Below are 24136 nucleotides of genomic sequence, written 5' to 3' on the forward strand. Positions count from 1 at the left end.
GTTTTCAAAATGCTAATGCTATTTGGAAAAATGATACTTGTGAAGCCATTTATAAGAATTAAGTTATGATGAATACATGTTTATTCTATGACACTGGACAAAGTATATCTGCTCTCAGAACAGACTTGGAGAAGTCCATTTATTTAGGACTTTTGGTGCCCCTGCCTTGTGCATGGAACTATAAGCTTGGTAGTGATGGAGAAATGGCTTTTGTCCTTGAGGATCACCCATTGTTGTTGTTTGCTTGTTTGACTGGGTGATTTCCAGGGATCATTCCAACTCTTGAGAACACTAAAGACCTAATTGCAGACTGTAAAGAAGAAAATATTAGAGGGACGGAAAGAAAGGCTTGAAACCCTTACAAGTAGCCCCAAATGAAGCTGGTCTAGTCATTGCTCCTGTTTTGAGTTTGCGCATATGCATCATAGAAAAGGAGACTCTGGGCCAAATCACTGACTATGTAGTTGAGGGGCTTAAAGAAGCAGCAAATGACAACAAGGTACACATCTAAAAGAACCATCCACAGTTGTCTTGCTACCCATGTGATGCTAAAAGGAACCAATTGATGCTTACTGTGAACTCTGTCATTGCATCTACTGTCCTGAAGAAGGAAATGTTCCCAGGAGGTAAGGTTTAAGAGTGGTTTTCTCGGGGTTGGGGATTTAGCTCAGTGGTAGAGCGCTTGCCTAGGAAGCACAAGGTCCTGGGTTCGGTCCCCAGCTCCGAAAAAAAAGAACCAAAAAAAGAAAACAAAAACAAAGAGTGGTTTTCTCAGTTGTGTTTTATTGTGCTGAACTTTGTGTTAGGCATTACGGTATAGAAATAGATGAACCCCATTCCTAGAACAGCTTATGTTGCAGTTCAGAAGATCAGTCATATGGATGAGGGAATACAGTGTGGCAAGAATGCCAGAAAACACGAGATGGGAAATCAGAAACCTTGGTTCTGGAAGACCTTTCTTTGTTCTGACTGACCTCATGCAATGTAGTCTATCACTCCTGGACCACTGTTAGATAGGTTTTAAGTCTGCCTTCTTTACTGATTTATTATGAGAATTCAATTAGGTGCTGGGGATTAAAGGGCCTTTTAATGTTCGAGTAATTTGAGGGATTAATCCTCTAATGATTTTCTGTTGCTGCTATGTCTCTGCGGTGATCTGAGCAGAAGCAATTGTCAAGGAAAGGCTTGGAAATGGCCCTGAGCTAAGCTACACAGGAAGCTTAATTTTCTTAAAATTGAAGTTCAGATGATTCCCAGTGAATTTCCACAAGCTAAAGCTACCTTAAGCTAGATTTTGGTTTGTCTGTTGGCCTATGAGTCTTTGGTTCATTGCCATGACTTTGTCATAATTTCTTTGAAGCAGCTGAACAATCTAAACATTTCCTTATCTAGAAACAGTGAAAAATTCTATTTTATTAGCAAAAAAATCCTAAGATTTTCAACCTTCCAGAAGTAGTGATAGTAAATTATCTCTAAATTTTCAAAGTCAGTTTGCAGTTCTCAAATCCCATTGTATATGAATACCATGATTGGGCCTGGACAAAGCAGAAATGGGTGAGTAGGAGAGACCAGTTGTGCAGGAGAATTATTGATACTCCAAAGATGGCTGTTCATAGCACTACATTAAAAAAAACCTCTTTATTATATTGAACTCACAAATAAAAGTGCCACATACCTAGATTATGATTACCATTCAAACAAACACTTGCCCAGGCCCAAACTCAGTGAAAACTTGAGTTAGAATGGCCATGCTAAACCCATGGGGTTTTGCTTAGGCCTTTCCTCCATCACTGTCATTTGCATTGTTGTGAACTTAATTCAGTCTAAAAAAAATCTATGAGAGAGTTCAAAGTAGGAAAACAGTTAGCTTTATCTTCTTTTTGGAGATTCATGTGTCCTTTTGCCTGCATTCTGTTCCTTCTTGTCACCTAATGCCAGTTTTGGTCTCTTTTCTAAATGTTATACTACACCTATTATCCAAACTGTTGTACTATACTCATTACGTGTACATAGGTACACAGCTGTTACGATAGGTACAGTGTAGCAATGCATCTTTGAGAGACATTTATTGCCCAACATGGCTATCAATTCTATGTATTTACTTTGCACTCATGAGTTTCTTAATCAAAGCCAGAGAACATAGTTCAGTTACTGTTCTAGGCAATGAAAATAATAAGATGTCAAAGACAGGGTCTCAGACCTCCAGAAATCCCATCTAGTGAAAAGACAGATTGCAAAGAAGCTTTCAGTGAGTGTTTTGAGGGAGAGGACTGAAGGCATGGGGGAGGGGGCAATGGATAACTTCAAAAGGGGAACTAGAGAAAGCTTATCAGGGAAATCAAGTTTTGTGCTGGCCAGGGAAAGATGCCCAAGAGTGTGTCTGGCAGAGCACAGGCTGAAGTGGCAAGTTACAATTCACATAAAGAAAGCAGCAGTGAACAAAGAAGCAGGTGGTTTCCTGGATGGCTATTCATTTAAGAGATTTCCATTAGTTATGACAACTTTGGAGAATCAATCTCTGAAAAATTCCCAGACTGACTCTGAATAATTATTATGTGTACATTTGGAATGAACACCATCTCCATTCTGCAGTTTGACACATAAAGTTATTAATTTAGATGAGCTTTGTGAACACACGGAAGCATTTTTATTTATCTTCTGAGATGAACCTTTTCCTTCCATCCCCATTCTGATGAAAGCAATAAAGCCAAAGGGTAGATCAATGGCTTTGCCAATAAAACATACTAGCTCTTTGGGGGACTTTAACTGGATGAAATGTCAGCTCAATTCTGATTTTGTAGTTTTAGAAGGCGTATAGCCTTACGGTTTGCCTCAAAATGAGTCACCTAGTGTTTTGTTAATAATAAAAAAAGAGATAGAAGGAGAAAAAGAAGACGAGGCCTGATCTGGGTTTAATTCTGGACTCAATGAACAAGTGTCAGTTATTCTAGGTTGTTTAGTCCTAGTGCCTGACTTTTTAATGTTGAAATACCCACATTTTAGTGTTGAAATTGCTCTGTTCTAATACAGGGGCTATTTATTTTAAGACACTAATCCTCATCATAGTTGAATATGGTTAAATGACCTAGTTTAAGGTAGGTAAATCAAGTTTTTCCTCATCTCAGAAAGCCATTGAAATGGAAGAGAGAATTGAAATCTAAGTAGGAAATACTCAAAATCAAAAGACAGTAGTTTTCAGAGAATATGAAACATTGTGAAGAGTTGTGCTTTTTATACATCTGTCTTTTGTATGTAACAAGGGTTTGAGTCTGAGACGGCTTACCAGAGCAGAAGCTTATAAAAGATTGATTTCAATAGCAAAAATTAGTCTAATCAATAGCCAACAGCAATTCCACGTACAAGTCCCGGTTTATGGTATTTTCATTTGACCAGCTAGAACTTAGACCATTTCTTATTTATATTTTATAGATGAGTCAAACTGAGGTTTAGTTTCAATTAAGTAACTTGCCCAAATACCTATTATGTAAAGTTGCAGACTTGGCTTTCTAAGATGGGAAAAACGTGATTTACCTGCCTTCAACTAAGCCATTTAACTATGGCTAGGCTCAATATCTTTTAACAAAATGGTCTGAACGTTATAGACCCCTGTATCAGAACAGAGCAATTTGAACAATAAAATGTGGATATTGAATCTAGCTCTGTGATCCTGTGTCCAGGCAGAACCAAAGGCATGAATTTACATTTAAAATGTAAATTTCATAAGTTTGGGAGTGTTAACTGCTAGAGGGATAGTTTTTATAATCCAATTTAAGATAAGAAGAGCTAGATATGGTGGCTTATGCCTGCAATTCTAGCACTTGGGGGGGTAGATGACAGATGATCATGAATTGAAGGTTTATCATAGCAAGTTTAAAGTGAGCCTAGGCTACATGAAACCTTGCCTCAAAAGACCCACAAACCAACCAACCAAAAAACAAAAGGTGAATGTTAATTGGAATGTGTACAATTTATTTGTATATGTCATTTAGGAGAGAGTGGGTGACACAAAGCAAGTAGGATGGAGAGATTGTGACTCCCAGCTACCTACAGAATGTCTCCATCCAAGTGCTGTCATAAAGAGCTGAAAAGTCAGCAAGTGGCAAACTGCCCCCAGTGTCCCTCCTCCTTCTCATCCCTTCCTCTAAAACTCGTTCTTTCACCTGAATTCTTTATCTTGGGTGGCAGCACTGATCGTGACTCCAGGAGCAGCTTGAACCAACCATAGCTCTTCCCTGTTCACTCATCCCTCAGAAGACAGCTAGCCACTAGCTCCTGTTGACTCCATTTTCCTAATACCTCTTGAATCGCTTTTCATCTGCCTCAGGAACCCTTAATATCTGAGAGCTCCATGGGAAGTATTAGAAAAATCCGTATCCCTACCTTTCCTAAACTCCTTCCATGGTATCCCTGTTTTCAGTGCAAAACACATATAATACAGAGCTCTCCTGGGTGTAGGTCCCCAGTGTTCTGTAACTTCATCTCTCATTATCCTTAACCCCATTTCAGAACTGGGACCACGGTGCTTCTGAATCTGTAGTGCCTAGTCCAGTTCTAGACAGATAGAAGGCTTATAGCTAAATGCTTGCTGAGTGACAGAAAAATAAAGATTGCAGCATCATAGAGCACATATGCAAAATGGGCTTCTGTTGAAGAGAAACACGGGCAAATTCAAGCCTCGCAGCAAGTTTAGGTCACCTATAGATAAATAAATGAAAAACTGCCTCACAAAGGAATAGAGAATGTAATATTGATGGAATATTTTAAAATTTATTTTCTAAAAAGGGCTCTGGTTTCATTTAAGACTGCTTTTAAAACATAAGCTATGTTTCTCCTCAGAGTTTGCTTACATTTGGCTGTTTTAATAAAGGCATATTTTAGGATACAATGAGGAAATGCATGGTTATAAATCCGGGGAAGAGGCAGACAGAAGAGACACTATTTGAATCTTAATGGGCTTCTGACTAGATGGCCCCTACAGCTGAAGTGCTCTACTCCCATCTGGTGGTACAATTAGAAAACTGTCCTCTATTTTTTTTTTTAAACCTTTTTAAAGACTAAACTAAATAGACTAAATAAATATATGTTCTGTTGGTTTGTGACATGAAAGCAAGAGGTGACTGCGATGGACACAGACCGCCATTTTCCTGCAGGAATCTTAATCTTTTCCATTGCCTTACAGTCAAACCTTCCAAGCCCCTTTGTTCCATCCAAGGAAGACCAGAAGCAGGCCACCCTATTTCCTTGTCTTGCCTTTCTGCCTTTGGAACACCATCTCCTGTGTATTACTGGTATAAGATTGAGGGGAACACCATTGTGCCAGTAAAAGAAAGCTTCAGTGAGTATTGCCTTTCCGAACTTCTGGATTGGCCTGGTGTTTGGGTTGCCTAATAGTATGTGCTGTCCAAAGCTCATTGAAGTGCCCAAACATTTTCTCTTGATGCTGCGTGTGTGTGTGTGTGTGTGTGTGTGTGTGTGTGTGTGTGTGTGTGGGGTGGAGTTCTTAAAATGAAGCCCATCTCCTAACATGATGATTGTGGCATGTCTATTTCCCAGAGTGCAGAATTCATCTGAGAGGTAGTCAGTGGGGAGGGTCTGTGTTGGGCTACTTTTAGAGCATCCCAAGAGACTAGTTGGATCCTATCCGTCAGAAGAGGCCACTGTAAGAAAGAAGGTGGGAATTAAGCAATGTAAACTGAGATGACAAGAGACCTTAAACATCTGTTTCCTGGTTTTGACAGACTCAGCCACTGGAGTTTTGCTATTGGAAATCTAACAAATTTTGAAAAAGGTTATTACCAGTGCACTGCCATCAACAGTCTTGGCAATAGTTCCTGTGAAATTGATTTAACCTCTTCACGTGAGTTGACCATATGGCTTTCATACTTTACCCTTGAGTCAAGTTGCTTGGACCTACCAGCTGAGCATACTAGGATCTCTTTTTAGTTCTTCTTGCCCCTCTGGAGATTTCTGTGCTTTAGTGGTAAGTTGACATGATGAATGGCCATTGCAGTCTCTAATACTTACATAATCACTAAATTCTTCCACTGAGAAGTTCACTTAAGCATCACACAATCATTAGAAAGTAAGTATGTTTATGCAATAAATAAAAACAGTGGTGTTCTTAACAGTCTAGAATGTTCTTTCTTACATGGCTTTTTGGCTATCTTTGTCGAATGTACAGCTCACAGACTTCCTGCCTTAGATTGGCCTCTAGAAAGCACAGGGAAACACTTGAAGATAAGGCGCAAGCAGGACTTTCTGACAAGGACTTCAGTAGCCCAGGAAATAATAGCAAGAACAGATAAATGAGCTTGCTCTTGTATGAAATTTAAAAGTTTTTGTATAGCACAGAAAATAAGGAACTGAAAGAAAATGCAACCTAGAGAATGGAAGAAAATGTTGTCCAACCATTTAGCCCACAGATGATTGTTACCCAGAATATATGAAGAACCTAAAAACAGAACAGAGATAATCCAATCAACAAATAGGTAGATGTTTTGTACAGACAGGTCTTGGAAGAATTACAAGTAGGCAACAAGTATATGAAAAAAAATTCAGTGTTTTTTACCATCAGAAAGTGCACATCAGAATTCTGGTGAGCTTCTGATATATGACTATTATCAAGAGATCAAACAACAAATTTAAGCAAGGCTATGGAGGAAAAGGAACTGCTTCCCACATCGCTGGCAGGGATGTGAAGTAGAGGAACCACAACGGAAATTGGTAGAGAGGATCAAAATGACAACAACAGAGCCATTGTATGATCCAGTTGGCTACTGTCTAAGAGTCAAAGAACTCACATTCTGCACAGCACAGAGAGAGCTGTATAACCCTGCTGAGTTCAAGCTTACTTCAGTCAGGCTACAGACTCAGAGATTGCCATCACCTGATGAGCGCATAGAGTTTTATTCAGCCACAGAGAACAGTAGCATTATGTTGTTTCCGGGGAAATGGAAGTGAGAATTAGCACATTGAGTGAAATAAGCCATGTTCAAAAAGACAAATATCACAAGCTTTCTTTCATAGGCAGAATCTGGAGTTTTAAAATGACATGAGAGTAGAAGGAGAGAAAGGATCCGGTGGAGGAAGTTGAAGAGGAAATAGAGAAATAATAGGGATGAGAATATGATCAAAGAAAGTTACATGGTGTACATCTGGGAAGGCATAATTATACACATAATTTTATTTGATTTCTATGTTCTGATAAACATAAAGCTAAAAGTTTAAAGGCAAATCTGTTTATAATAATAACCAGTCACATTTATAGTCAAAATAACCCAATGTTTGTTATTAATATTCAATTATTTGTCATATCCTTAACATGAGCAATATCCCCCAACCATCCCTACCACCCTATTTATGGAAGCAGAATAAATACATTGTTAGTTTTATTTTCCCAAAGGGTACACTGAACCTTAGAGAGGTAAATGATTTACCCAAGTTCATCAAGTTACTAACTTGCACCACTGGGATGCCTCTAAATCTCTTCCTCTTTGAAGGCAATTTCTATTACCTCTGATATTCACACTTGTAGTTCTCTAATTGACAGATTGCAAATCCTGGGATTTTCCTTATATGGATGTCTTGTCAAACCTCTTTTGGGATCCCTTGTTAACCTTAGAGTGCTGTCTGCCCTCCATTCTCATATCACTTTCAACTCTTTCCTCTGACCATCTCCATTGTCTTTCAGTACTTCTCCCTCGATTTGTTGTCTGCCCTTCTACAGACAGACTCAAGTTGCAGATGTTCAGTCACTTAAGATTAGTACTCTTGGCTTTTCTTTCCAATGACCTCCAGCATTTGCCTGGCCTGCCTGCCTGCCTGCCTGCCTTCCTTCCTTCCTTCCTTCCTTCCTTCCTTCCTTCCTTCCTTCCTTCCTTCCTTCCCTCCCTCCCTCCCTTCTTCCTTCCTTCCTTCCTCCCTTTCTTCCTTTCCTTTTCCTTCTTGCCTCCTTTCCTTTCTCTGCTATCCTATCCTTCTCTTCCTTCTAAGTCACCTATTAGATATCTACTATGGATGGTCCTAATTGATGAAGAGACCAAGGTTAAGAAAAAAACCACGTCTTTCACTCAAGGAGCTCACCATTCAGCTACAGAGCTAAACAAAGGCTGTGTATGCTATAGTATAGGTCTACACTGAGTATATAGGACAGCAAAAATGGAACACTTATGGTTACAGATCTGGAGCAGCTGTGCTGGCTAGGTACCATTTGAGCTGGCACTTGAAGGTACTAACAAAGGCTATTGTTTCTGTAAAATGGAGGAGACATTTTAAAATGTTGTCCAACAAAGAATCATAGTACGGGTGTTTCAGAGTTGTGAACAGTATTTAATTTTCATAAATTGAATATTTAATTAATATTGAAAGCATAATTGTGTTAAAACAGTGGGAGATGAAGAGAGCTGAAAACCTAAAAGGAAATAGAGAGACTGGGAAAGGCAGGTCATCTAAGAACAAGCCTAATAGAAATGTGGAGCTAAGAGCAGCTTCAGAAAAAAACCAAGAGTAGGCGGAGTGGGTCAAGAGAACACTGTTCTGTTAAGTTTAGAGTCCTTTAAAAATATTCCATGTGTGTTCCTTTTGCTTTATTTTTATTGTCTTATAGTTTTGCTCATTTGTATAATGAATTGTAGTCATTTCCACACAGCCCTGTGCCCCCTCTCACCACCTCTCTCCTAGTAGAACTCATTTTCCCAACAAGTTCCTCTTCTCCTTTGATGTCTATGTGTGGGGCCCGCTGAGTTTAATTAGAATGTCTTGCCTAAGCATTGGTCGATTATTTACTTGAGCAATGTCAGTTTATCCGTGGGTATACCACTGAAGACGAATAGCATTACTTCCTCCAACAACTGCTGATGGTTCACAGCATGGGTCTTTCACTCATCCCTGAGGAAATGTTAAAGGGCCCAATCTTGTTTGATTATTGTGCAGATAACCACAGCGGCAGGGAGTTCGTGAGTGCAGTAGCTATGTCATATCCGGAAGACATTTTTTTTTGTATTTTTGTTTTGTGTTCTTTTGTATTTTTTTTGCTGCCCAGCTCCCCATCCCGTCTCTTAGCGTTCTCCCCACTCCTTCTTCTGTAGTATTCCCTGAACCTTGGTGACAATAGTTGTTCCATTTAGGGTTTCTGAGACACGTCTTTCTATGCATATAGCCCAGGCTGGGTTCAGACTCAAGCTTTTTCTCCCTCAGCCTTTTAAGTGCTACAATCATAAGCATGCACCATTGAGTTTGGCTAAAATGGATTCCTCTATTTGTAAGAAGCAGAAGGATCTTTTATGCATTCTTCATTTCAAAATATAAACCATTGTTCCCTGTTTAAGGGGAAATAGATAGGGATAGTCTAGTTTGTGACCCAGACATGTTCTGTCAGGGACAATACCTCTGGGCTTGAAGGTCTGGTGCTCAGCTGGAGTGTCTCATACTCATTAAACTTTTCCACAGACTGATGTAATAAACCAGATGCCTCTCTATCCAGATGGCATATCCTTTCCAGTGACTAGAATGCAGGCAGCTCCTTCATGAGCAAGGAGTGTGTGGAGGAGAATCTTTTTAAGGAAGCTTTTTGATTTTACTTAGGCCCTAGAAAAGCTGATTAAATGTTTTTCCCTGTAATAGACCATGTTTCTGGTAACCAGACTGCCATGCCATGTCTCTGGTCACATAAATGCACAGTGGAAACTTTGTTCCCTAAATACTGCTTTAAGAACAAACTTGCCTGCCAAGTAGGCATATTTTTCTTCCCTTGTATGCACGTCAACGGGAAGCTACCCAGTCACTTCTTCATCCACTCGGAATCTAAGTAGCAGCATTCTGGGGGTTTCTTTTCCCTCAACTTCTACGTATCCCTTTCTTGCTCTGTGAATCTTCCCAGTAGCTTTCACCAAATGCACGTGTATGAGAAGGAGATGTGTTCTGATTTCCCAACTTTTTATCTGTGGCCTCCAGATCCAGAAGTCGGAGTCATCATTGGAGCCTTGATCGGTGCCCTGACTGGAGCTGCTGTCATCATCTGTGTCGTGTACTTTGCCAGGAACAAAATTAAATCCAAGCAAAGGAATTTAAATTCCAGCACAGAGCTTGAGTAAGCCCCTTTTGACTTCCAGCCACATCCCAATTGTTGTCTTAACTTGAATGCAAGCATTCCTGGGAAGTAGCTTCCACTAGCCTCCCCCTCCCCAAGCACCCTTTTCTGCATGACCTATCAAGGTTAACTCTCTGCTTGTTCTCACTGTTTTTACCCAAAACATGATGGTCCCTGTTTATTGAGCCCTGTGTGCTGGACTCTGTTGTAAGCACTTATATCAACAAATTTAATCATCACAAAAGTCCTTTTAGGTCAGAGACAGTGTTTTAGGATCTAATAATAACATGTTTATTTTTTATACCGACACAGTCATAAACACAAGAATATTTTAATGTAACGGGAGACCTGGTTAAAAGGCAAAACACACAGGGCCCCGGAAGTCAGAATTTGGTTGGCTCCACAGCCTGTGCTTTTCTAAGTACACCGCTATTCTATTCCACAGTGTAGGCGATGCTCATTCACTCGCTCTCCCTTTGCTCTTCCATTTAAACTTGTTTTTATTTGTTTGAGATTCTAATTATGACATTTCCCCCTTCCAAATCTTCCCATATATGCTTCTCTGCTCTCTTTCAAATTCATGGCCTCATGGTTTTCATGAATTGTTATGGTATGCAGATATGTATATTTGTATGCATATATTCCCAAATACAACCTGCTAATATGTATACTGTTATCCGTGTGTAAATTTTTATGGAAGACCAGTAGGCATTGGATAACCAATTGATGCACCCTTCCCTGGATTTCCATCTTCTTCATTCCAAAAAGGAACCAGGATCCGCACCAAGAGTTGGAGACAGAGATCCAACTGAGCCATGGATTGTGCCCCTAAATACCTTTGGCTATTGAATTTTTCGACTTTTTTCAATTAGTTTTCAATAGTGCCAGTGTTCTTCTTGACTTCTCATATTGTCGAAATCAACCCTTTCTCAACTCCAGAACAGACACATGGTCTGACAGCGTATTGTGCCGCCGAATGAGCAGATGTTTTGAAACTATGTTCTCACCTGAGGGTGTGACCCCCTTACAAACCTGTATCTCCAAAAATTTACGGTGATCCACAGTAGCAAAATTGCATTATGAAGTAGAAATCAAATACCTATGGTTGCAGGTCACCACAAAGTAAAATTATATTAAACCAAGGTTGGGAAACTCACTATCAGTGCATTGATACTGAGTGCTGCATTGTATGGCTTCATGTGGAAATTTCATGTGATCTTCTCGTTTTTCTGCATTCTTTCTTATAGGCCAATGACAAAGGTAGACCATTCCCGACAAAATGAGGCTGTTCCAGCCGGTGGCATCCAGCTAGAAGGAACTCTGCCACCTTCCATCCATGCCAGCCACGACACTGAACCTACCACTGCAGTCTTGGAGCCAGAATATGAGCCTAATTCCCCGCTGGAAACTGCCACACAGCCTGACCCTGAACCAGAGGGTTCAGGGCCGATGCCAGTGCCTGAGACGGAGATTCAACTGCAGCCAGAGCTGGAGCTGGAACCGGAGACAGAGACTGAGCCTGAGCCTGAGCCTGAGCCTGAGCCTCAGCCTGAGCTTGAGTCAGAGCTTGGGCCCGACCCCCAGTCTGGAGTAATAGTTGAGCCTATGCGTGAGGAGGAAAAGGAAACAGTTAAGGCATAAACAGTAAGGCACGGCATTGAAGTATGGCAGTTCCCAGTAAAGAACCCATTCCTGGCTTTTAAAATTCGATAGACTTAACCAGCCCCCAGTTTGTCCGACCATCATGGACAATGTTCATCTAACAACATGCTTATTCCAACCATTAATCCAAAATAAAGAAATCAAGGTTACTAGTAAAGAGATGCCATGTTTTTTGCCTTTTTAGTATAGGTTACTTAAAACTGTACTAATATGTATTATAACAAACGACAAGGCTGAGACCAATGGTTCATTTCTGATTTACTTGGAAGAGTATTTGCAAAAGTATTTTCTGTATTTTATAGTCATTTTTTGTAATGGATCATAAGATAGGGCTAATTTGATTGAATATTAATTTTAAGATTGGTCATCTTCCCTGTTCATTTTCATTTGTATTTACCACTTAGAAAAAATGTTAGCACCATTGGCCCATAAATTAGAAAAAATCATTTCCCCAAAATATGAAAGTATGTATCAATTGGTACATACAATTTAAAACTAAGTCTTAAAATTTGTCATATTAGATCTTTAACAAGTCACTTCAGTGTCCAACATTTGAGCATAGCATTTTTATAACTTATTTTTCACTACAAAATGGTGCACAAGCAAACCATTTAGAATACACTTTTTCTTTGGTGAGCATAAAGTATTGGTGTTGGAAGCAAATTAGAATATAGCTTTGAATAAACTATTCTGTTATTATTGTTGGATGCTATCTGTTATGGCAGAAGACTGGGATGGTTTTCCAGATGAAAACTTAGGTCTACTTTAGATAATCTAAACTGACAATTTAAATACTCTGTGCTACTGTGTCTATAGTCCATGTTGATGGGAATATCACTCTTATATAAATGATAAGCAGTAGGTGAATACATTGATAAAATGCTTTCTTCACTTTAAAAAGGCTTGTTCATGGTCATTTTTCACTGATGTACCACTCTGAAGAAAGTTACATATAGATTTGCTTTTTTAGCTTGTGTAATCAATCGTATTTGCAATATAATTTTAAAGTTCAATAAATATGCCTCAATAAAATCTCATTTAGTGATTACTAAGAAATTATTTAATAAGTAACTTTATTGTCATGTAGTATCCATTTTAACTGTAAAATTTGATGAGTATTGACTGTTGCACACACCCATGAAACCACCACACCTATGTAGAAGTAGATGGTTTCCAACAGCCCAAAGTGTTTCCTCGTCTCTCTTTTTTCAATTCCATTGTGCCCTGGACCAAGATAACCATTGATCTGTTTTCTATTTCTAAACATTAGCTTTTCTTTTTCCTGATCTTGATATGAATGGTATCCTATAGTACATACTTTTATATCTGACTTTCTTCTCGAGAAAATACTTTTCAGAGGATCTCTGTCACATCTAGGATTTATATAAAGGATTTTAACTCAAATTTTTTCTCTGTATACACCGTGCCTATTTATCAAATGAGGTAGAGTCTGCAGACATTTTAAGGTGAAATGAAGTTAACTAATTTTTATTACTTGCACCAAGCATGAAAAGAGATATCAAAATATACTTGAGTATTTTCTTTGATGTGTCAATTGGTAGCTACTCTTGGGGATTTTTGAAGCATCAGTGTTTCTATTGACAGGTGAAATATAATGCAATGCCATAATAAATAGTGCCTGATGGTACAGGAACAACGGGAACTATAATGCAATGCCATGCTTCATAGTACCTATTGTGCACAAGGAAGCAAACTTCTCAAGTTCCTGAGAATGACCTCACTTTTAGATATTTTGAACTAATCCTAAATTTGCTGTAACAGCCAAGTAGCTGCATTTTATTTTTCTTCTCCATTTCTGTTATGAGGTAAATCATAGGAAGAGAGATTGACCTGTAATAGTCAATGACTTTATCCTCAAATTTCTGATGGAGCAGTGTTGACTAGGGAGGAGGTCGCTATTGGGGGTTTTAAATATTGCCATCTTTAGCAGAATTGTTCCTGATGAATGCTGATAAAGAGTTGGATTAATGATTTCTTTTCATCTTTTTGAAATCCCAGATCACTTTGAGAGTCTGCTGAAGACTGTGGATCCCTAACCATTGAAAATCCTTATTACACATAAGGTATCAACATGCAGTTGATTTATGTTTTTAATATAATACTTTTATTATTTGGTGATTTCATAAAATGTATTCTGGTAGTATTTATTCCATCTTACTCCCTCAAGTGCTTTTCAGATCCACCCTCACATCACCTCTCCTCTTTATGCCCCTTAAAATATAACCCATCAAGTCTATTTTTGTGCTGCTTATATACTCCTGGGTGTGAGGCCACCCACTGGAGTATGGCCAACCTATCAGAACTGGCCTCAAAACTGGCTCTCCCTCCCCAAGAAGCCATGAACTGTCTATAGATCTTGATTTAAGGGGGAGAGCTCATGAGCCCCTTTCTCCTTTAGGCTAGAATGTTGACAGCCTTCAGACTTGCTCTTGCATAGGTCTTGTGCAGGTAACCACAGCTGCTGTGTGTTTGAGTGCTGCGGTCTTATCATATCCAGAGGACACCATTCCAGTCTTCTCTGTCTTCTGGCTCTTACATTCTTTCTGTTTCCTTCTCCTTTTTTTTCTCCATCTTTATTAATTGGGTATTTTTTATTTACATTTCAATTGTTATTCCCTTTCCCGGTTTCCGGGCCAACATCCCCCTAACCCTCCCCCTCCCCTTCTTTATGGGTGTTCCCCTCCCCATCCTCCCCCCATTGCCGCCCTCCCCCCAACAATCACGTTCACTGGGGGTTCAGTCTTAGCAGGACCAAGGGCTTCCCCTTTCACTGGTGATCTTACTAGGCTATTCAATGCTACCTATGAGGTCAGAGTCCAGGGTCAGTCCATGTATAGTCTTTGGGTAGTGGCTTAGTCCCTGGAAGCTCTGGTTGCTTGGCATTGTTGTTCATATGGGGTCTCAAGCCCCTTCAAGCTCTTCCAGTTCTTTCTTTGATTCCTTCAATGGGGGTCCTGTTCTCAGTTCAGTGGTTTGCTGCTGGCATTCACCTATGTATTTGCTGTATTCTGGCTGTGTCTCTCAGGAGAGATCTACATCCGGTTCCTGTCAGCCTGCACTTCTTTGCTTCATCCATCTTATCTAGTTTGGTGGCTGTATGTGTATGGGCCCCTCTTCTAATATGTTCCCTGAGCCTTGGGGTAGATATAGGCAAGATTCAGTTCTGAGGAATTACATCTACCCTAGTCTTTTCAGTCCTGGCTTCTCTGTAACTATTCTTCTCTGATGAATGTGAAATTTTATTATCCAGTGTTCTCACCAGGTTGATAAATTAATCCACTCTAGAAGTATTTTTTTTTTTTTTTTCTTTAAGAGTAGAAAGCAGAAAAGTTTTATTCAATGTGGCTACTTTGGGAAGAGGAACAAAGAGATCCAATGAATCCCCCAAGTTTGTATTTAGTGTCTTGAAGTGAGGTTAAAATTTAAATAAAGGGACACAAATGCTTGAGCACGCATGCACATGCACACATACACACGCACACACTCACACACAAACACTCTCTAGTAAAGGTGGTCTTGCCTATGACTGACTCATTGTTGGGCTTCATGCTTATCCTGAAGGTGGTCTCCTAAATTGTTAGAACTGTGTGAAATCTCTTTCTGGGTGACATATCCTCTCTCTGACTGGACCCATTTTCCTCCTACGGCATAAGATTCCTGGGGATATTCCCACTTCTTTGGAATCCATTGTTTCAATCGTCTGATAGATTGGACAAGACAAGTGTCTCTATAGAATATCTTCATTCCTGTTAAGCTGGTTATAATTCCCCACTTTCTGTCTTAACACTTCAGTCTTGAGGTACAAGATATCTGAATGTAACTAGGGGCCTGTAGGCTGCTGTTTTTTCCTTTTGACAGTGTCTTACACCTTACAGAAACTTTCGTTTTCATGAATTCCATTTATTAATTGTTGATCTTTGTGCCTGAGCTATTGGTGTTGTGTTCAGGAAGTTGTTTCTAGTGCTAAAGGGTTCAAGGCTATTTCCCACGTTCTCGTCTATTAGATTTAGTGTATTTGGTTTTATGCTGAGGTTTTTTGTCCATGTGGACTTGAGTTTTGTGCAGAGTGATAAATATGGATCTACTTGCATTCTTCTACATGGAAACATCCAGTTTGTCTAGAACCATTTGTTGAAGATGTTTTCTGGTTTTTTGCATTGTATGGTTTTGATTCCTTTGTAAAAAGTAAAAAGGTTTCCATAGGTGTGTGGGCTTACTTCTGGGTTTTCACAAACCCTACCTCTGACAGAGGGCTGATATCCAAAATTTATATAAAGAACTCAAGAAACTAGACATCAATAAACCAAATAACCCAATTAAAAATGGGGCACAGAGTTAAACAGAAAATTGTCAACAGAGAAATCTCTAATGGTTGCGAAACATTTAGAGCAATGTTCAACATCTGTAATCATCAGGGAAATACAAATCAAAATGACTAGGAGTGTAGGGCATGTGGACCATGCCAACAGAAGAATGGGCATGGGACTGGCAAGGTGGAACATGCTCAAACCCTGGAAATATCAAAGATTTGAGATGGCAAGAGTAGAGCTAAACTCCCTCCCTGTTTCCATGCCTGCTTTGTAACCATGAATTACAAATAGGTGATCAATGGCAGCCAGTCACATAGCACAGCACCTGAAATACTTCCCCATGCAAATTGAGCATTACTAGCATCTTAGCCTCAGCTAATAAAATATTTATCCCAAAACTCATCCCACTTCCCAGGGTTCATAATAGTCCCTGTCCACATGGAATAAAGTGCACAAGTTATTTCACCAAGGGTCTTCAAAGACTAGCTGTTTTTACTGACCTGTAACAAATGGGGGAAGGCTCTCTCCCAGGAAGCATTCCTTGGACCTATCAGCCTGGGCAGGCTCTTCCTTGCTCACAGAGGCTTACATCAGAACGCTGGCTTCTGACATTGCCATGACTGATGCCACAGACATCTGGGCATCCAGGACCCTATCCACCTACCCCACACTGATTGCCCAAACCTCTTCATTCCTTTTCTAAGAGATGTAACAATCCTGGGCTAGACTGGAGTCCTGTGGACTCTATTCCTCCCAGACTCTCTTTCACCATCCTCTGTCTGGCATATAGTGAGGTCTGATACTGCAGAAGGAAGGAGAAGACTACAGATCCCACCCATTGTTGACTTTGGCCTGCCTTCTCTGACATCGTGTGCAGGCACATGGGAATGTGGAACCACATATGAGATTCCATCGTACACCCATCAGAATGGTTAATAAAAAAACTAAAGTGATAGCACATGTTGTCAAGGATGTAGAGAAAGAGGAACACTCCTTGACTCCTGTTGGGAGTGCAAACTTGTACAACTACTTTGGAAATCATTTGGAAGCTTCTCAGAAAATCAGGACTAGTCCAGTCTCAAGACCCAGCTATACCACTCCTGGGCATATACCCAAGAGATGCCCACTATACCACAGGGACACTTGCTCAACTATGTTCATAGTAGCTTTACTTGTAATAGCCAGAAGCTGGAAACAACCTAGATGTCCCTCAATAGAATGGATAAAGAAAATGTGGTTCATCTGCACGTCCTGGAATTAACCCTGTGGCACAGCTCTCCAGACCCAAATCCTGCCCAGAGAGAACTAGTCTCCCAGGAGACCTGCCACTCATAAGATCACAGGCTCATAGGTCTACTGGAGGGACAAGCTCTAGTCAGAGACCACAAGACTAACTAACACCAGAGATAACAAGATGGTGAGAGGCAAGCACAAGAACCTAAGCAACAGAAATCAAGGCTACTTAGCATCATCCGAACCCAGTTCTCCCACCACAGCAAGTCCTGGATACCCCAACACACAGGAAAAGCAAGATTCAGATTTAAAATCACATCTCATGTTGATGATAGAGGACTTTAAGAAGGGCATAAATAACTCCCTTAAAGAAATACAGGACAACTTAGATAAACAAGTAGAAGTCATTAAAGAGGAAACAAAAATCCCTTAAAGAATTACAGATAAACACAAACAAACAGTTGAAGGAATTGAGCAAAACCATCCAGGATCTAAAAATGAAAATAGAAACAATAAAGAAATCACAAAGGGAGACAACCCTGGAGATAGAAAACCTAGGAAAGAGATCAGGAGTCATAGACACAAGCATTAACAACAGAGTACAAGAGATAGAAGAGAGAATCTTGGGGGCAGATGGTACCATAGAAAACATTGACATAACCTTCAAAGAAAATGCATAACACAAAAATCTCCTAACCAAAAAACATCCAGGAAATTCAGCACACAATGAGTAGATCAAACTTAAGGATAATAGGTATAGAAGAGTGAAGACTCCCCAACTTAAAAGACCAGCAAATGTCTTCACCAAAATTATAGAAGAAAACTTCCCATAACCTAAAGAGATGCCCATAAACATGCAGGAAGCCTACAGAACTCAAACAGATTGGACAAAGAAGAAAAAAGAGTCAAATACCAAATAAGAGTCCAAAACACCAAATGCACAAAACAAAAGAAAGAATATTAAAGCAGTAAGAAAAAATGGTCAAGTAACATGGGAATATAAATACACCAGACTTCTCACCAGAGACTATGAAAGCCAGAAGATCCTGGACAGATGTCATACAGACACTAAGAGAACACAAATGCCAGGCTACTATATCCAGGCAAACTCTTTTTTTTTTAATTAACTTGAGTATTTCTTATTTACATTTTGAGTATTATTCCCTTTCCCGGTTTCCCGGCCAACATCCCCCTAACCCCTCCCCCTTCTTTATGGGTGTTCCCTCCCCATCCTCCCCATTGCGCCCTCCCCCAACATTCCGTTCACTGGGGTTCAGTCTTAGCAGGACCAAGGGCTTCCCCCTTTCACTGGTGATCTTACTAGGATATTCATTGCTACCCTATGAGGTCAGGTCAGGGTCAGTCCATGTATAGTCTTTATGTGTTGCCTTGGTCCTGGAAGCTCTGGTTGCTTGGCATTGTTGTTCATATGGGGTCTCGAGCCTTCAAGCTCTTCAGTTCTTTCTCTGGATTCCTTCAACAGAGGTCCTGTTTCTCAGTTCAGTGGTTTGCTGTGGCATTCCGCCTCTGTATTTGTCCAGCCATTAACTCTTAATTAACATAGATGGAGAAATCAAGATATTCCATGACAAAACCAAATTTACACAATATCTTTCCACAAATCCAGCCCTACAAAGGATAATATATGGAAAAATCTAACATAAGGAGGGAAACTACACCCTAGAAAAAGCAAGAAAGTAATCTAATTTCAACTAACCCAAAAGAACATAGCCATACAAACATAATTCCAATTCTAACAACAAAAATAATAGGAAACAACAATCATAGGTCCCTAATATCTCTCAACATCAATGGGCTCAATTCCCCAATAAAAAGACATAGACTAACAGGCTGGATATGTAAAGAAGACCCAGCATTTTGCTGCACACAGGAAACACACCTCAGAGACAAAGACAGACACTACCTCAGAGGAAAAGACTGGAAAACAATTTTCCAAGCAAATGTATCCTAAGAAAAAAGATGGAGTAACCATTCTAATATAGAATAAAATCAACTTTCAACCAAAAGTTATCAGAAAAGGTAAGGAAGGGCACTTCATATTCATCAAATGAAAAATCCACCAAGATTAACTCTCAATCCTTAATATCTATGCTCTACATGAAAGGACCCTACATTCATAAAAGAAACCTTACTAAAGCTCAAAGCACACATTGCACTTCACACAATAATAGTGGGAGACTTCAACACCCTACTCTCATCAATGGGCAGATCATGGAAACAGAAACTAAACAGAGACACAATGAAACTAACAGAAGTTTTGAACCAAATGGATTTAACAGATATCTATAGAACATTTCATCCTAAAACAAAGAATATACTTTCTTCTCAGCTCCTCATGGTAACTTCTCCAAAAGTGACCACATAATCATTCACAAAACAGGCCTTAACATATATAAGAACATTGAAATAATCCCATGCATCCTATCAGATAACCATGGACTAAGGCTGGTCTTGAATAACAACAAAAACAAAAGATGGCCCACATATACATGGACGCTGAAGAATGCTCTACTCAATGGTAACTTGGTCAAGGAAGAAATCAAAAAATTAAAGACTTTTTAGAATTTAATGAAAATGAAGGAACAACATACTCAAACTGATGGGACACAATGAAAACAGTGCTAAAAGAAAAACTCATACCTCTGAGGGCCTCCAAAAAGTAACTGGAGAGAGCATACACTAGCAGCTTGAAAGCACACCTAAAAGCACTAGAACAAAAAGAAACAAGTGCACCCAAGAAGAGTACACTGCAGGAAATAATCAAACTCAGGGCTGAAATCAACCAAGAAGAAACAGAACTATACAAAGAATCAACAAAACCAGGAGCTGGTTCTTTGAGAAAATCAACAAGATAGATAAACCCTTAGTCAGACTAACCAGAGAGTACAGAGAGAGTATCCAAAGTAACAAAATCAGAAATGAAAAGGGAGACATAACAACAGAAACCGAGGAAATTCAAAAAATCATCAGATCCTAGTACAAAAACCTATATTCAACAAAACTGGAACATCTGGATGAAATGGACAATTTTCTAGATAGATTCCAGGCACCAAATTTAAATCAGGATCAGATAAAACAACAAAACAGTCCCATTAACACCCAAATGAATAGAAGCAGTTATTAAAAGTCTTCCAACTGCCCCCCCCAAAAAGCCCAGGACCAGATGGGTTTAGTGCAGAATTCAATCAAACCTTCATAGAAGGCATAATACCACTACTGTCTAAACTATACCACAAAATAGAAACTGACGGAACACTACCCAATTCCTTGTATGAAGCCACAATTATGTTTATACCTAAACCACACATAGACCCAACAAAGAAAGAAAACTTCAGACCAACTTCCCCTATGAATATAGACCCAAAAATACTCAATAAAATTCTCAAAAACTGAATCCAAGAACACATCAAAATGATCATCCATCAGGACCAAGTAGCCTTCATTCCATACATAAAGAAACTCAATGGAAAAAAAAATCTCATTAGATGCTGGGAAAGCATTTGACAAAATTCAACACCCCTCATGATAAAAGTCCTGGAAAGATCAGGAATTCAAGGTGCAGATCTAAACATAGTAAAAGCCATATACAGCAAACCAGTAGCCAAGATCACACTTAATGGAGAGAAACTTGAAGCAATCCCACTAAAATCAGGGACTAGACAAGGCTGCCCACTCTCTCCCTACCTATTCAATATAATACTTGATGTCCTAGCCAGGGCAATCAGACAACAAAAGGACGTCAAAGGATACAAATTGGAAAGGAAGAGGTCAAAATATCACTATTTGTAGACGATATGATTGTATATTTAAGTGACCCCAAAAGTTCCTCCAGAGAACTGCTAAGCCTGATAAAAAACTTCAGCAAAGTGGCTTGGTATAAAATTAACTCAAACAAACCAGTAGCCTTCCTCTACTTAAAGGATAAACAGACTGAGAAAGAAATTAGGGAAAAGACATCCTTCACAATAGTCCCAAATAACATAAAATATCTGTGTGACTCTAAACAAGCAAGTTAAAGATCTGTATGAAAAGAACTTCAAGTCTCTGAAGAAAGAAATTGAGGAAGATCTCAGAAGATGAAAGGATCTCCCATGCTCATGGATTGGCAAGATTAATATTATAAAAAAATGGCCATCTTGCCAAGCAATCTACAGATTCAATGCAATATCCAACAAAATTCCAACTCAGTTCTTCATAGAGATGGAAAGAACAATTTGCAAATTCATTTGGAATAACAAAAAACCTAGGATTGTACAAACTATTCTCAACAATTTAAGAACTTCTGGGGAAATCACCATCCCTGACCTCAAGCAGTATTACAGAGTAATAGTGATAAAAATAACTCTATCATATTGGTAGAGAGGCAGGGAGGTAGATTAATGGAATAGAATCGAAAACCCAAAAATGAACCCACACACCTATGGGCACCTGATTTTTGACAAAGGCCAAAACCATCAAATGGAAAAAAAAGATGGCATTTTCAGCAAATGGTGCTGGTTCAACTGGAGGTCAACATGTAGAAGAATGCAAATCGATCCATTCTTATCACCCTGTACAAAGCTTAAGTCCAAGTGGATCAAGGACCTTTACATAAAATCAGATACACTCAAACTATTAGAAGAAAACGTTGGGAAGAGCCTGGAACATATGGGCACTAGGGACAATTTCCTGAACAAAACACCAATAGCTTATGCTCTAAGGTCAAGAATCAACATATGGGACTTTATAAAATTGCAAATCTTCTGTGAGACAAAAGATACTGTCATTAGGACAAAACTGCAGCCAACGTATTAGGAAAAGTTCTTTACGAATCCTACAACTGATAAAGGGCAAATATCCAATATATATTAAGAACTCAAGAAGTTAGACTCTAGAGAACCAAATAATCCTATTAAAAAGGGGATATAGAGCTAAAAAAAAGAATTCTCAGCTGAGGAATATCTAATGGCTGAGAAACACCTAAAAAAATGTTCAACATCCTTAGTCATCAGGTAAATGCATATCACAACAACCCTGAGATTCCACCTCACACCAGTCAGAATGGCTAAGATAAAAACAAACAAACAAACAAAAAAAACCAAACAACTCAGGTGACAGCAGATGCAGGCGAGGATGTGGAGAAAAAGGGAACACTCCTCCATTGCAAGTTAATACAACCACTCTGGAAATCATTCTGGAGTTTTCTCAGAAAATTGGACGTAGCACTACCTGAGGACCCAGCTATACCACCCCTGGGCATATACCCAAAAGATGCCCCACAAATAACCAGGACACATGTTCCACTATGTTCATAGTAGCCTTATTTATAATAGCCAGAAGCTGGAAAGAACCCAGAAGTCCCTCACCAGAGGAATGGATACAGAAAATGTGGTACATTTACAGAATGCAGTACTACTCAGCTATCAAAAACAAGGACTTCATAAAATTCTTAGGCAAATGGATGGAACTAGTAAATATTGTGATTGAGGTAACCAAGTCACAAGAGAACACGCATAGTATGTACTTACTGATAAGTGGATATTAGCTCAAAAGCTCAGAATATCCGAGATACAATTCATAGACCACATGAAGCTCAATCTGAAGGAAGACCAAAGTGTAGATGCTTCAGACCCTTCTCAGAAAGGCAGAACAAAAATACTCACATGAGGAATTATGGAGACAAAGTATGGAGCAGAGACTGAAGGAAAGGCCTCCTGGGGGATCCATCCCATGTACAGACACCAAACTCAGAATACATTGCAGATGCCAAGAAGTGCATGCTGACAGGAGCCTTATATAGCTGTCTCCTGAGAGGCTCTGCCAGAGCCTGACAAATACAGAGGAGGATGCTCACAGACAACCATTGAACTGAGAAGGGGGTTCTGAATGAAGGAGTTAGGGAAAGGACTGAAGGAGCTAAAGGGGTTTGCAATCCATAGGGAGAACAGTAATATCAACTCAAACCAGACTCCTCAGAGCTCCCAAGGACTAAACCACCAACCAAAAGAGTACACATGGATGAATGAGCTCCAGCTGCATATATAACAGAAGAGGGATGGCCTTGTTGAGCCAATGGGAGTAAGAGGCCCATGGTCCTGTGAAAACGATGCCCCAGTGTATGAAATTCCTGTGCATGGAGGTGTGGTGGGAGGAGCAGTTGGGCTGGTGGGTGAGCACCCTCATAGAAGCACAGGGAGGGGGATGGGTTAGGGGGTTTACAGAGGGTAAGGGGATAACATTGAAATGCAAATAAATAAAATATCCAATAAAAAACAAGAAGCTAAAAAGGAACCAAAGAATAGAGCAGTATATGTTGGGTGGCTTAGTGACTCACTCCTGTAATCCCAGCACTTAGATGAAGGCAGGAGGATCAAGAGATAAAGGTGTTGAACCAGAGAAGTAGTTCAGTGGTTAAGAGCCCTGGTTCCTTGTGGTAGTTTAAAAGAAAATGGCCCCCATATGCTCATAGGAATGGTAGTACCTTGTTGGAGTAGGTGTGGCCATGTTGGGGGAACTATGTCTCAGAAGCTCAACCCGGCTTAGTGGCTCATAGTCACAGGAAGACCTGCTGCTTGTGAATCCAGAGAGGGAACACTCGTCTTCCTTTCCAGCACTATGTCTGCCTACATGCCACCATGCTTCCAGCCATGATGATAATGCACTAAACCTCTGAACTGTAAGCCAGCCTCAATTAAATGTTTCCTTTCTGAGGGGAGAAAAAAGAAAAGAAAATATGGTTCATTTATCAATGGAATACTATTCAGCCATTAAAAAGGACATCCTCAATTTTGCAGGCAAATGTTTGGAACTAGAAAAGATCATC

The 24136-nt window shown here is 39.7% G+C and overlaps 1 protein-coding gene across 1 annotated transcript in view; it reads left to right on the forward strand.

Moving 5' to 3' along the window:
• Vsig1 (V-set and immunoglobulin domain containing 1) overlaps nt 1-12781 on the forward strand; it is a 33867-nt gene extending 21086 nt beyond the window's left edge. Inside the window, 5 exon segments of the mRNA XM_032890385.1 lie at nt 5180-5335; nt 5739-5756; nt 5759-5857; nt 9952-10087; nt 11335-12781. Of these exon segments, the coding sequence (XP_032746276.1) occupies nt 5180-5335; nt 5739-5756; nt 5759-5857; nt 9952-10087; nt 11335-11728 (803 nt within the window). The 3' untranslated portion in view covers nt 11729-12781.
• Nucleotides 12782-24136: the final 11355 nt, after the last annotated feature.

This window comes from Rattus rattus, chromosome X (genome assembly GCF_011064425.1).
Source record: "Rattus rattus isolate New Zealand chromosome X, Rrattus_CSIRO_v1, whole genome shotgun sequence".
Lineage (NCBI taxonomy): Eukaryota > Metazoa > Chordata > Mammalia > Rodentia > Muridae > Rattus > Rattus rattus.